We start from the raw sequence: 15012 nt of genomic DNA, 5'->3' as shown, positions 1-15012 counted from the left end.
AAATGCCAAAATCAGAAACCCATCCCACCCCGCCACCCCCCCCCCCCCCCCCCCCCCCCCCAAACTTTCTACTCCAAATGAAAGTTAAGGCATCTGCAACCTGATTTCATTCTCAATAAATATGTGCAAACCGCATTTGATGAAAACGCCATAGACAATTCTTCCATCCATCATAAGAACTAAAAGACGGCTTCCATCATAAGAACTAAAAGACGGCTTTAGGCGCCTTGAAAAGATAATAAATAACTTAGGAGTCTGTTTCAATCCACATATGCTTTGAATCTCTGACCCAAGCTATACACAGAACCACAATGAGCTCGGTTCCTCAATTCAAGATTTGACAAGGGATGATATCATAACAGATTGATTTCGCAACGCATTTCGCGACGCATATGGGGTTTCTCCGGGGGCTTCGTGCACAATGCCCGTCCCAACTGATCAAAGCAAGAACGCCCAGCATAAAAATGGTTAGAAAAGCGGGCACCTACTCTATTCGTTCGAGTCTATATACCCTGAAATCTCCTTGACAAACAACACAGAGCTGACCTGCGCATGAAAACATATGGCCAAAAACAAAACTGGCATCTAACAATATCCGAAACAAAACATCTTGAGTTTCTAAATTCTCCATTATAATCTTATGAAATAATTAACCCTGTTTTTAACTTCGTAGTATCCTGGGGTGAATCCAATGGCTGGAAACCCCAAGGCTTCTTTGGGTACAATAACAATTAAATGGACACTTCAAGGGTTCTACCAAGTCGATGGAAATACAAAATGCAAAGTTGAAATTCAAGCACGAAAGAGATTAACGAAAACCATCCTAACTGTAAAGGTCATCTTCATCTGCCGCAGCAGCAGCAGTTGCAAAAGGATCGGCTGCAGCAGTTGTGCCAGAAGGATTGTCTGCAAACCTGAACTCTGTTCCAAACCCCCTCGACTGCTGTAATGTCTGTGCAAATGCCTGGTACTTGCGGATATCAGCATCACTAACACTCCTGCGAGCATACTTCATCGACTCCTCAAAATGAGCTGCCTTGATCTCTGCAATTTCATCCTCAACATCCTCCTCCATTGCCTCAGGATTCTCATTTCTCCTCCTCTCCTTCTCAATATCCTGCAAGATTAGAAGATAACTATTCAGAAACAAACTCAGAAAAAAGTACATTATTCTCACTGACAGAAGTTCAAGCATCTAAGAGCAGTGCACTATCATACCTTCTCAATATTCTCTCTAATGGCATATTTGCAAGCACGCTGGCATATTTCTGTTATGTCAGCACCACTAAATCCTTGGGTGTACTTAGCAAGGGCTCTGATGTCCACATCTTTGGAAACTGGAGACTTCCTCAAGCAAGACTTGAAAATTTGAAATCGGGATTCCTCGTCAGGGAGAGGAATGTAAATCAACTGATCCAGACGACCTGGACGCAAAAGTGCAGGGTCTATAATATCAGGTCTGTTGGTGGCCCCGATAATGAAAACGGTTTTCTTTGCAGTCATTCCATCCATTTCTGTGAGGAGTTGGTTCAAAACCCTATCAGCAGCACCCCCAGCATCACCTACGCTACTGCCTCTCTGCAAGATGGAATGGAAGCAATAAGCATATAAAAATATAAACACAATGATGACCCAAAGAAAAAATACTGCAAACGTTTTTTTATCAAAAGTTCTTTGCCTAGTCTGTCAATAGATTCTGAGCATTACAAGTTCAAGTTTCTTTCACAAAGTGCAAGTTCTCTCCTATTAACTACAGATAACCTATTAAACGTAAGTAATAATTCAAGTTTCTGCAACAGAATTTGAAGTTTTCTCCTATTTAGTCATTGTAGAGCAAATATTTTTCCCTTTTCCAAATTAAACATGTCATATTCAATTTGCAAATTAGAAGCCAGTGTCAATAACAAACAAGCAGTGATTTTATAAAAAGAATGGCACAAACCTGAGTAGCAATGGAGTCAAGTTCATCAAAGAACAGGACACATGGTGCAGATCCGCGGGCCTTGTCAAAGATTTCCCGCACATTGGCCTCACTCTCTCCAAACCACATGGTAAGCAATTCAGGTCCCTTGACACTGATGAAGTTTGCTTGACACTCATTGGCAATAGCTTTGGCGAGAAGAGTTTTACCACATCCAGGAGGGCCATAGAAAAGAACTCCCTTAGAGGGTGACATTCCAAATTTCTCGAACTTCTCAGGATGCTCGACAGGGTACTGAACAGTCTGCAATACAAAAAAATACAAGAATAGATATTGTAAGTAACAGAGACAAATAAATGGAGTAAACTTGAATGAACAATCCAATGTAGTAAACTCAATTACCTCTTGAAGTTCACGCTTAACATTCTCAAGACCACCAATATCTTCCCAACTAACATTGGGCACTTCAACAACCTAGAAAAGAAAATCCATGAAATTATGGGTTCCATTCGATGCCTAAGGTGTCTTATCAAAATAAAACTCTGTCACTTGAAACAAAAAGCTAAATACTTACGGTTTCACGAAGAGCAGATGGGTTGCTTGTGCCAAGAGCAGTCTTGAAGTGCTCGTTTGTAACTGCCATTGAATTGAGTATCTCAGCATCTATTTCCTCATCTTCCAAGTCAATTACATCCATCTTCTCTCTGATGCATTGAAGGGCAGCCTCAGTACACAAAGCAGCTAGATCGGCACCAACATAACCATGTGTATCCTTCGCTATTTTCTCCAAATCAACCTGCACAAGAAAAGACCAAAACATTGGTAACCACCTTTTGAAAGATGGACCAAAAGGATATGAACTTCAAATAAATATAATATAAAAAATAATTATATTTGACATTACATCTTCGGCAAGCTTCATGTTCTTCGTATGAATCCGGACAACCTCAAGACGCCCAATTTCATCTGGCACACCAATATCTATTTCCCTATCAAATCTCCCAAACCTTCTGAGAGCTGGATCAATACTGTTTGGACGATTTGTAGCCCCCATAACAATCACATGGGCACGAGATTTTAGCCCATCCATGAGTGTCAAGAGCTGTGAAACAATCCTCCTCTCAACTTCTCCATGCGTCTTCTCTCTCTTGGGAGCAATTGAATCAATCTCATCAATGAAGATGATTGATGGCGCATTCTTCTCTGCCTCCTCAAAAGCTTTCCTGAGGTTGCTTTCACTCTCCCCAGCCAATTTTGACATGATTTCTGGTCCATTGATGCAGAAAAAGAATGCCCCAGTTTCATTAGCCACAGCTCGGGCAATTAGAGTCTTACCCGATCCTGGAGGTCCATAGAGCAAAATACCCTTCGGTGGCTTCACACCAATCGATTTAAAAAGCTGAGGATGCCTCAGTGGCAGCTCCACTAATTCACGAATCTGAGCCATCTGTTTCCTAACTCCACCAACATCATCATAGCCAACCTCATTTAATCTCTCCTCATCCTCCCTTTTAACAGGCTCCCCCTCACAGAAAATTTCAGTGTCAGGAGCGACCACACAGTACTCAGGAGGGTCAGTTTCAATAACCTTAAACTCCACACTCCTCATTCCTCCTCTCACAAGGAAGAGATCACCCTTCCTCACTGGACGGTAGGCCTCCAGGAAATAAGCTGAAAAATAGACCAGAAAACATGGTAAAACTGAATGCTACAAAGAATTAAACCAGCACTTCTCAATAAAATCAGTTGGCTCTAACAACTCTCAGTAATAGCTACAGTATATTTTAAACAGAAACTTACAAATATTATGTAGACCTAAAAGAAACACTGACAATGTACAAAATCTCCAATACAGTACAGGCCCAAACACTCTCCCCTAAGCATATAGTCATTAAATCTGAACACAGGTACGTTAAATTATAAGTCATAAGATCCTCTTCAAACTCCACACTGTCAATTGATTCAAACATATAAAGGCAAAACACTATATTTCTAAGCATCCACGTATCAATGAGGTAAAAATATGATTCAGTTAGTTCTCAATTTGCGCAAATGTATGTATCTTGGCATCCAGATACTACTACTAAACAATACCACTAACAGTACCCAACCAAAAGCAAACTTTTTAAAATCATGATGAGTACGTAATAAATATTCACACGCCTCCAGTTGCAGCTGAGAATACAAAGGGTTAATATAGAAACTTACGTTTCAAGTAAGCATCAAACAGATTTCCAGTGACCCCTTCAATAGTATCATCCACAGGTAGGATGTGGACACGCTTTCCGTACTTGACATCAGCACATTGGTGAACAGAAACAACATCCCCAAGCCTAACCCTTAGATTGCTCCTCACAACCTTGTTCATCCTGATCTTAGGTTCTTCACACGTATCATCAGCAAGAGCAATGCAGATGGTATCCTTCCTTTTCTTTCCCTAAAGGCCAACCAAAATAACACGAATAATTAATTGTTGTGTATCTTTACAAATCCAAGCTTATGCAGAAAGAAGAATATAGGGAGCCTTCGTGTGACTAATACCAAAGCGCAATACCAGAACAGCCAATGACAATATAAAGCCAACCAAACCAAAAAATCACATGCAAAGTTTCAATTCGAGCAAATAGACGAACCTCATAAATATTAAATCATCAAGTGTTAATTCTAATAGAGGCATATGAAGGAAAAAGACAAACACAATAAACAAATAAAAGATTTTAAAAGTTGGTTTGGATAATCATTCCCCCAGAAACATCTACAGTTCTAATCAGTAGAAAAAGTAGAGGGGACACCATCAAAAACCAGCAAATCGATACACAAAACCCAGTACTTCATACACCAAAACACAATCAGTTTTCAGATCCCAAATAAAATACAGAAAACCCATCAACCCAGATAAATTTACAGCCTTTAATCGCACCCACAACCGTGATTTACATTAGCCTTAACTAGAAAACACTTACAAGCAAAATTCCATCCACAATTTCTCCTTTGGCATAAATAATGAATACCGAAATCATAGAACTTGATGTGAAAAATCAAAAACCTTAATCAAGATGGTATCGCCACGAAAGAGCTGGAGCTTCTCCATCGTATCGGGGTGGAGCGCGACGACGGAGTTGTCATCGTTGATAGCGTCGTCCACAACGAGGCGATTCGCCGCCTTCTTGCGCTCGAGGATTGCGGTGCTGAAGTCCCTCTTCGTTCCCTTACTGCAATTAGAACAACAGAAAACCACAATCCCATCAAAACCGAGAAATCCCAAAACAAAATCGCAAAAAAAAAAGTGAAATCGATGGAAATCGAGTAGAACCCAGTTGGATTAGAGAGGGATCCGGGGACTTACGAGTCTGAAGATTCAGCCTTGTCGGTCATGGTGGAAGGCGGAGCAGAAGACCAGAGGAAGACGAAGAGAGAGAGAGTTTGAGATTGTTTTGTGATCGAAGATTTCGAAGAGAGAGAAACCAGAGGAGCAGCTAAAAGCAATTTGATGCGTTGTTGGGGGTTGGATATTTATAAGCGAGGATGCTCCTTTTCTTGTTAGGAAAGAAATGTTTAGGATTTTTCCAAAAAAAATAAATAAATAAATGTTTTGGTTTACTTCTTTTCTAGTTCTCGAATATAAACTTGGATTTGGATCCGGAGCTCTCCTGACCTAATGGAGCGGATTCTCTTAATTAATCATTGTGGATCGTTAGATTTTTATCCAAAGGCTACAAACAGAAGGTTTCTTTAAAGTTATAATGATTATAGACATTGGATAAAAATCTAACGGCCCACGATGATTGGTCAGGAGGATCCTCTCCATTAGTTCAGAAGAGGATCCAAATCCTGTAAACTTGACTCTTATTCTTTTTCACGGTAAGCTGAAAAATTTGAGTGTAGTTCTAATAATATAAAAACTAGCATATGGGCACACAAGTGTGTATGAGAAAACTTTTTATTTTTGTTTTTGAAATAGAAGGAGAGATGAAGAGAGTGATAGAGAATGTGGGAGTAGGAATTTTTTTTATTTTTTTATTTTAATTAGAGATATGTTAGGATTACATGTAGGTGAGCCTTTGAAAAAAAAAAGCAAAATTTGGTTGTGTGAAATTACATTTATGCCCCATATTTCTTATTCATATTCTGTTTTAATTAGAGGGTTAATCTGGTAATTTCATAGGATTTTGGTTGATAATGAGTGTTTTGTTATTTAGTAGAGATTAAATTCATAGTTGGGTTTAAAAATATGAGTATAATGAGAGTAGTTCTTACGTTTACATTGCGAAATACAAATGAGACTCTCTTAAAATAGTTCTCTTTCATAGATTATCTCCCACTTTACTTTAGAACAATATTTTATAATGCTAGCATGTGAATGGTCACATGGTTTATAGAAAGTCTTACTTATGAGAGAATCCCATAGCATTTCTTTTTTTTTTTTTTTTTTCATTTATAATATCAAACTCACATTAATAGTTTATTATGAATCAAATTTATGATGTCTGATTCATTAAAAATTGCTAATTTCCTGCTATCATATTCAAAGCTATTTTATCCAATATTTTATCAACTTAAGTTACTTAACACAATTTAGAGTGTTATACCATTATTTTCTCACCTATAAGGCCTCAACATTTCATATAGATTGTCAATCGAACGTTTAATTTACCTTCCAAAGTTAACTTACACTGTTTTTTTATTTTATGAAAAACTACCAATTTATCCTCCAAAGTTAACTTCATACACTATTTCTCTATGAAAAACTACCAACTACCATTCAATGTGTATCATCTACAAGTAAAGTGACTTAAATTGACTGAAAGTTGACTATAGTAGCTTAGAATATAATATTAAGAATGTAATTAGCAGATTTTTTATAATTCAACGACTTATTTTTCTGAAAAATAAAATAGTTTAGGGATCTAATTTTTACTAAGGTGATAATTCAGGGATTAAGTTGGTAGTTCACCCTATTTTTAATAAAATTACTGATCGGTAAACCTATGATATGGTTCGAAACTTTAAACGAAACTTTAAATCCAGTGATCTAAATACAATCTGAATCCGATAATAAATGGATTAGAAAATAGGTTAAAGTTGGTATGATCTGGTACAATTCGAGGTCAGTAATTTAAGATAGAATATATTAGGAAAATTTTATCTGAACCCCGTATAACTTCATTTTACACTCAATTTAAACTTTAAATGTAAATTATCTATTTTACCATATTGCATAATTATCATCACGATGAAATTAAGAATAAAACTAAACTTTGTAAAGAAACCCATAATCAATAATCAGATTTACCATCATACAAGCTTTGTACTATGTTCTATTATGGCTAAACTGTCACATCCCGGCCCGAGGCGGATCACTTCTGGGGTCCGCTCCACCACCGTAGCACGATATTGTCCGCTTTGGGCTTACCATTCTTTCACGGTTTTGTTTTTGGGAACTCACGAGCAACTTCCCAGTGAGTCACCCATCATGGGATTGCTTTATCCCCTTTCTCGCTTAACTTCGGAGTTCCTACGGAACCCGAAGCCAGTGAGCTCCTAAAAGGTCTTGTGCTAGGTAAGGATGGGAATATACATTTAAGGATCACACCCCTGGGCGATGTGGGATGTTACAATCCACCCCCTTAGGGGCCCGAAGTCCTCGTCGGCACACACGCGACCAGGGTTAGGCTCTAATACCAAATTGTCACATCCCCGCCCAGGGCAGATCACTTCCCGGGCCTGCTCCACCACCGTAGCACAATATTGTCCGCTTTGGGCTTACCATTCCCTCACGGTTTTGTTTTTGGGAACTCACAAGCAACTTCCCAGTGAGTCACCCATTATGGGATTGCTCTAGCCACTTTCTTGCTTAACTTCGGAGTTTCTACGGAACCCGAAACCAGTGAGCTCTCAAAAAGCCTCGTGCTAAGTAAGGATGGGAATATACATTTAAGGATCACACCTCTGGGTGATGTGGGATGTCACAATTGTCACATCCCGACCCGGTGGGGACCACTTCCTGGGCCCGCTCCACCACCGTAGCACGATATTGTCCGCTTTGGGCTTACCATTCCCTCACGGTTTTGTTTTTGGGAACTCACGAGCAACTTCCCAGTGGGTCACCCATCATAGGATTGCTCTAGCCCCCTTCTCGCTTAACTTCGGAGTTCCTATGAAACCCGAAGCCAGTGAGCTCCCAAAAAGCCTCGTGCTAGGTAAGGATGAGAATATACATTTAAGGATCACACCCCTGGGTGATGTGGGATATCACATAAACCCTATGATGCTCTGATAAAAAAAAAAATGTATATATATAATTAAAAAAAAAAAGCATTTTTTTTGGGATGGATTGTGATTTTGAAGTTTTAAATCCTCTAACTAAGATACTAATCGATTTATGCAAAATATTTTTGTTTAATTTCAAGTTCTTTTAGTGCTTAAGAGTGTATTATCTGCAATAAAATGAATGTTAGCCAAGTTTGTGTGCGAAAGAAAAGAAAGAAAAAAGGAATTTATGTCAATCAACTTTATTTTGTTTGATTTCAAGTTTTTTAAGGTTTACGAGTGCAAGGTTGCAGCCATGCGATTTTCCATGGTTGCAGAAGCCCTACGCTTTTGTTTTTGTAATGTCTGCAAAATTGTAAGGCCAATGAGAGACTACAATATGTGAGTAATGAATTAGCCAAACAAGCCAACAAGCCGATTAGCCTTTTTGAATGAACATTCACATATTCTTGTTAAGTAGGAGATATTATATAGATTCAAATAAAATTTTCGAATGTATAATTAGATATTTATTTGTCCTTATAAAATGAATCAATTGTGTGTGGAAAACTTTACCAAAATAAGGGCAATTTTAGATGATATAAATTAATTGCAAAAAACTCTTAGATAACCACAGCATATATATACATATATATATATATATATATATGTGTGTGTGTATATTTCTTTTTTTAATAAACGATATTATCTACTAAGGGAGTTGGGGTGGGAATCGAACCTAAGACCTCTCACTTACAAGTGAAGAGAAGTATCACTAGACCGTAGTACTAAGTGTTAGATAACCACAACATACTAGATGAAAGAATGCATATCAATTTGAAATTCTCATCATTCTCTTCTTCGGATGTGTCTCAAAGATAAACTAATTGATTTAAAAGGGAATTGTTATTGGCACTTCAAAAATCTCATTCTACACTCCAAACTTTCTATATTTGGAAAGAAAAATATACTTGTAAGGAGTGTAGAATGAGATTTTTGGAATGCCAACAACACTTCCCATGTAAAATACTTAAAAGCCAATCAGCATTTTTCTAGTTTCTAGAATGTTCTATTTTAGTTCCTATTGGGCACTGACTAAACAAAACAGGTATATAGCCCAAATATCTCGACGGAATTGGAAAATTGGGCTTTAACAATGTTCTATGTATACCCAAAGTTTTTTTCTGGACACACGGTTTATTTGACCACCTATTAGCACTAGTTTGATATTATTGTGCTTTTTGCTTTTTAAAAAAAATTGTTTCTACTGTACTGTGAAAATAAATAATTAAAAAATTTAGTAGCTGAGTGGTTGGCAAATTTTTTTTGTAAAAGTGCATTTAATAGGAAAAAAACCAATGTACGAGTGTTTAATAAATTTATACATAAAAATGTTGTAATTATGTGGAATAATTAAAATTGTATAATGTTAGATGTGATATAATATTTTATTTTATTTTATTATTTATTATTATAATTTTATTTATAATTTTTTTATTTTTATTTTTTTTTAACATATGATATTATCTAGGCTTTTCATATTAGCACCCCACAAAATGTTGAATGCACCTCACATTAAAATTTAGTATTAAATGATTTATTTACCTTACTATGCAATGTCAATTTTGACCTTATTAGGTTTTAAAAAATCTATATACAACCCAAATCACTTTTAATGTATTATGGGTAAATTACACTTTATCACCTTAGGTTTGGGGTCAATTTCAATTCCTTACAACATCTTTAAAACATTTCACTTTCATACCTCAAGTACTATTTTATTTCAATATAATACATCTGTTAAATTTTTTATCTATTGATCTGTTAAAAGTTGACGTTGTGGATGCAAATTTCTTCTTCCTTGATCTTGAACAAAATTGCACTTACAAAACAAATAACACCTTAGGTCAAGGCCAAGAGTCTCACACGCCCACGATGATTTTTTTTTTGGGGGGGGGGGGGGGCGAAGAACCTCCGATGCCAAAGTTAGAATTTAGAGAGAAAAGTGTTTGAGAGTTTTGGAGAATTTTAGCAAGAGTATTGGCCTAGGTTTTTAGAGAAAATAGGGTCATATATATAGGGAATGGAAGTGGCCATTTAGGTTTTTTTTGGGTGTAAATTGTGGTTAAATTGGTGATTAATGGATTAATTAGGAATTAATCCATTAATTAGCCAATTAACCTCCACTTAAATGGAATGTTATGTAGGTTATAAAATAATTACCTAAGATGAGGATGGATGAGAATATCTTTGAATTGGTTACCTATTTTGGACACTTTTGACTTGATTAATTGATGATTGTCCACTGCTCGCGAGTAGGAATCCCGATATGCCTCAAGGGTATTTTTGTCCTCTTTTACCCAAAAATCCATATGTCGCCTTGTGATTATTTTTGGCTCCACAAATGCCCCCACACCTACTGAGCTGCTCACAGGAAAGGGCAGCATGTGTAGAGATCTTCTTGTTCTAGGAAACTTAGGATTGCTTCCTGTTTTGATGTAGATTCCTTTTTTAATATGAAATTAGATCCTTCTAGGAAAGGGATATAAATTTCTCTCAAAGCCTATTTAAGTCCACCTTAAGTGGGTTATTAAATCAACTTTGGAGAGTGATTTATTCTACCTTACAAGAGAGAGAGGGAGCTTAGAGGATATTTGTTCCCCTCATTTAGCAATCTTCTACATCTTGCCCGTGCAAAGGACCGTCTTTCGTTGTTTTCTTCGTCTTCTCTGTGCTGCACCAGTGTAATAAAAATTTAATTTCTTCTTGTCTTCTTCTTAGATAGTGCTGTCGTGGGGCAACCGTCGGGGTGGTACGGCACATCGGCTGGTAGGGGCTAGGAATCGGCTCAGCATGGGCCAAGGAGGTGTTGTGGTAGAGACCACTGCTTTAGGCTGCTCGGCTTGGCTAGAACAAATGGTAGTTTGTGCGGCTGTGGTTGCGGATTGTGGCGCTGGGGCACAGTGTTAAGCGAGTCATGTGGCTTATGTCCTTTGGGTTCTTGGACCTGACACGGGCCAAGCTGGCGATTGAGAGAGATGAGGAGGTCGAGGGCCTCATGGGCTGCTGAAATGTTGGACATGCAAGCCTCCTGCTTGCTGGTTTGAGAGAAAAAATGAGGAAAAAGCCAGTATGGATTGAGTTCCCCTGCTGAGTACCGTGAATATCGTTGGTTGCTTAGTTCTCTTCACTGAGAGAAATGTGGGTTGCTCTCTCGACCAAGGTGGATACTTTGGCTCGTCTGATCGCTATCGTGGAGCCTACTGTGAATGAAGGTGGAAAGAAGAGATCTTCCCCGTCTGCTCAAAAGATACTGGTTAAGAAAGAATTGAAGACTTCCTCCGTTACTCGTGAGGGTCCACATACTGTTAAGAGTCCTGTGATTGACATAACTTCTTTCAATGGGAAGAAAAATTAGGGTGCTAGATCTGAGCCTGTGGTGCCTGTTATGTCAAGAATGGCTAATTCAATTGTTGATAGTATTGCTCAGTGTTGAGGTCTTGCCATGCCCCTAGCACCGAGGTCTATGCCAAGACGTCTGTTGGGAGCTAAGTTCGATTCTCATTCGGAAAGATTTGCTATTTTAAATAGTGATAAAGTGGACTCTGCTGCTAAAGTGGTGTTAAGGCTCACTCCCTCTGCTGCTGAGACAGATTCGCCCGTTGGGAAGGAAGAGACTGTTCGCGTGGGCAGTAGTGAGAAATCCATTAAGCCTGTTTCTAGAGAGGCTGCTAAGATATGTGTGCTCTTGAAACCAGATATACTTGAAGACATAGACAATTGTGCCAAGTTTGTTGATGGAGTTAGAAATGTTTGTTTGCCTAAGTTCCTTTATGAAGCCTACGACCCAATATAAAAGGACTGCTCTGCTTGCTATGATGCATATATTGCAAGGCTGCCATGGAGGTGGTGAAGACTATGGTAGCTGAAGATTATTCCTTGTCCCAGGAGATCAAGAGGTTGGACTCTGAGCTCGTTGCTTTGAAGGGGTCTAATATTTCTTCCCCCACTTCCTTGCAACTTGAGACAGCTTGCCAAGAGATCGTTGTCGTGAAGACTAGGCTTAACGCGATCCAAGTTAAGTACGAAAGTACAGAGAAGGAGATTGGATGTTACATACCTCAGATTCAAGATCTTGATATTGCAGTTTTTTAGCTTCATTTCGCTGCTTATGCAAAGGATGAAGAGTTGATTGCTAATTATAATTAAGTGATCTACTTCAAGAGAATCGTCGATAAGCTTGAACCCCAAGTATTGGAACTTCAAGGTGAACTGAAGATCAATGAAAGTTTGAAGAAGGAAGTGGATGAGCTGCAGTGTGTCCGTGTTGGTCTGCTCAAGGAGAATGAGCAGTTGAAGGGTGATAAAGATGGGCTCGAGGTTTCGAGACCTTCTCTATTTCTCTGGAAGACTTGCTTACTTTTACTTTTGAGGCTTTCATTGGTGAAGTAATTGAAAAAATTAGTGCCCAGGTTAGGGCAACCTGGGGTGAAACGCTGGATAATGTCGCTGCTGCTGAAGGTGTGGCGACCGAGTAGTCATAGGATGTCCAAGTTGCTGAAGTGTAGTCTTCTAGATAGCCTTTAAGATTTTCTTTGTTTTTCCCTATAGCTTTTGTTTTGCTTGAACTCATTCCACCTTTGCTAGTTCTTTATAAACATCATTCCTTTGTTTTCTTCATCTTCGCTTCTTTTGTTCATGCCTTAACCTTTAGACTTTATAGACCAATGGCAGGCGTGCTACTTTTTTATAAGCAGACAGGCCCGCGTAGTCTATGCAACCGTAGGTGTTGGTATAGAACTTTGCAAAGTTGTTAGCCATAGGGTTGGCAACCAGATGCCTCACTTACAGATGCAGACAAATCCGCGTAACCACTAGGCTGTTAACCTTGGCTTTCTCCAATTTCGTAAGTTGCGTAGCAAGTATCACAACACTTTAGGACTTGGTGTTAGTTGTTCCGCACTTGGCAAATGTGAAGCTTATCGACTACGTAGCATGTCGGCAGTGGATAAAGCTTCGTATATACATGCTAGCTTGTTTAACCTTTCACAAGAATGTGCGGTTATGTAAGTTTAACATGGCTTTACTGCTCGAAGGGCAAGCCGTAGGCAGTTTTCTGGAAACCGTAGGCTACCTTAGTGCACTCAGTAGCAACTTTAGGGTTCCAGGGCAGTCGTCCATCGGATATACTGCGTAATGTGCCCCCTCCATTTCTAGGGCCCAGTTCCCCACATATTAGGCCAATAGACCCAAAATCCTTCAGTTAGCTAAGCCTTGAAAAAGACCATTGTGGCTACTTTTAGAAATCCCAGCTCAAGCCATTATGCATCTAGTTATACTAGAGCAACCAGGTTCATCCACGTCTGGATATTCAGAGTGTAGAGTTTATCCTCCCGTCTTGGAGAGCTAACCCATGTGTGTGTCAGGGAATTGGTTTACCCTATCCCACTGGAGAGCATGGTTGGTCCCTTGTGGGGTGCAATTCTTGCGATGAGTCCCTAAGAAGGGCGCGGTCTTCCTTTGAAGTGCATGAGTGATCAGTTGTTGTAAGCATCCAGCTGAGCTAAGTTATGATTACTTCTGAATTCCTCTTTGAAAAACGAGCGAAACAAACAAGAGCTGTAAGGTAGGAATTGCATAACAACTGGATAGTCCTCAGCTTGTGAGGTGGTCACCGTCGAGCTGCTTGAGTCTTCGGGCTTTGATGTAGTGGAAGGTCACACATGGTACTTCCTCATATTGTAGGCACCCCACTTCTTTTCGATCTTTTTGTCATTTCATAGTGATGAGGGTGTAATTACTTTTGACGCCTACTCTGTTGATCTTGTGCAAACCTTCCCAAATGGGATCCATCGTTTTGGAGCCTTCTTTGTGGGCAATGATAAAGGTTTTTCTCAGGACTAGATCTTCAGGCTGGAACTGCTAGATCTTGGCCCTTTTGTTGTAGCTAGATAATAGTTGCTGCTAGTAGGCTGCAATGCAGGTGATGGTCTATTCGCGTTTCTCCTTTGTTAGATCTAAGCATGTGGTCATCTCCTTACTGTTCTGCTCAATGCTTGGTAGTAAAGCGGTGATACTTGACTTGATAACATTAGGATGAATGATTGCTTCTGAGCCAAATGCCAAAGAGAGGAGTCTCACCAGTTGCTCGTCTTTTGGTGGTGCATTATGCCTATAGACATCCGAGGAGTTCGTCAGGCCATTTTCCCTTCTTGTTGGTGAGGGATTTCTTGAGGCAATCGAGGATCATCTTGTAGGATGCTTCGGCCAGCCTATTGCCTTGAGGATATCTCAGCGTGGACACGTGCTGCTTAATGTCATACTTTTGGAAGAACTTCGCCATACCTTTCCCCATGAATTGCGGGTTATTGTTGATGCGAGATTTATACGCACACAAATTAAACCCTATTTTTATCAATTGTAGTAAGTATGTAAGTAGGGATCGTTCTGGACCGGGGATTAGGAGGGATTGTTAATCACTTGGATTTGACTCAAAAACGTAAAAACACAATATAAAACACTATACCAGACTCAAAGAATGCAAAACTAAACTTTAAAACACTAAGACAAACCAAAAGACTCAAAATACTTTAAAACATAAACTAAACAGATTCTAAGCACTAAATTGAACAATAAAGTAAAGGGGGGGTTTTGATTTGACGAGAATTGAAATAACAAAACAAGTTAATAACTAAGCAGATTGTAAAACGAAATTGGATTTAATGAATGGAATGAAGGCTAGCTAAGGGGTTCATTTCCATACATGTTATACTTGCATACGAAACGATTTCCAATTGCTTTTCAATAAATCATGAATTCTCAACACCCCAAGTTAACCGTGA

At 38.9% G+C, this 15012-nt stretch overlaps 1 protein-coding gene across 1 annotated transcript; it reads right to left on the bottom strand.

Moving 5' to 3' along the window:
• Positions 1-610: 610 nt before the first annotated feature.
• Positions 611-5426, bottom strand: LOC137723782 (cell division control protein 48 homolog D). Its single transcript, XM_068462972.1, has 9 exons — positions 5268-5426; positions 4968-5133; positions 4130-4358; positions 2826-3592; positions 2496-2717; positions 2324-2395; positions 1943-2224; positions 1219-1578; positions 611-1117 (listed from the first exon to the last, which is right to left on the bottom strand). The coding sequence occupies exons 1-9, from the start codon at positions 5294-5296 to the stop codon at positions 824-826; spliced, it is 2421 nt and encodes an 806-aa protein (XP_068319073.1). The 5' UTR covers positions 5297-5426; the 3' UTR covers positions 611-823.
• Positions 5427-15012: the final 9586 nt, after the last annotated feature.

The sequence above is a fragment of the Pyrus communis genome, chromosome 17 (assembly GCF_963583255.1).
Source record: "Pyrus communis chromosome 17, drPyrComm1.1, whole genome shotgun sequence".
Taxonomy (NCBI): Eukaryota; Viridiplantae; Streptophyta; class Magnoliopsida; order Rosales; family Rosaceae; genus Pyrus; species Pyrus communis.
Note: the sequence above shows the minus strand (reverse complement) of the source record. Positions and strands in the feature narration are given on the sequence as shown.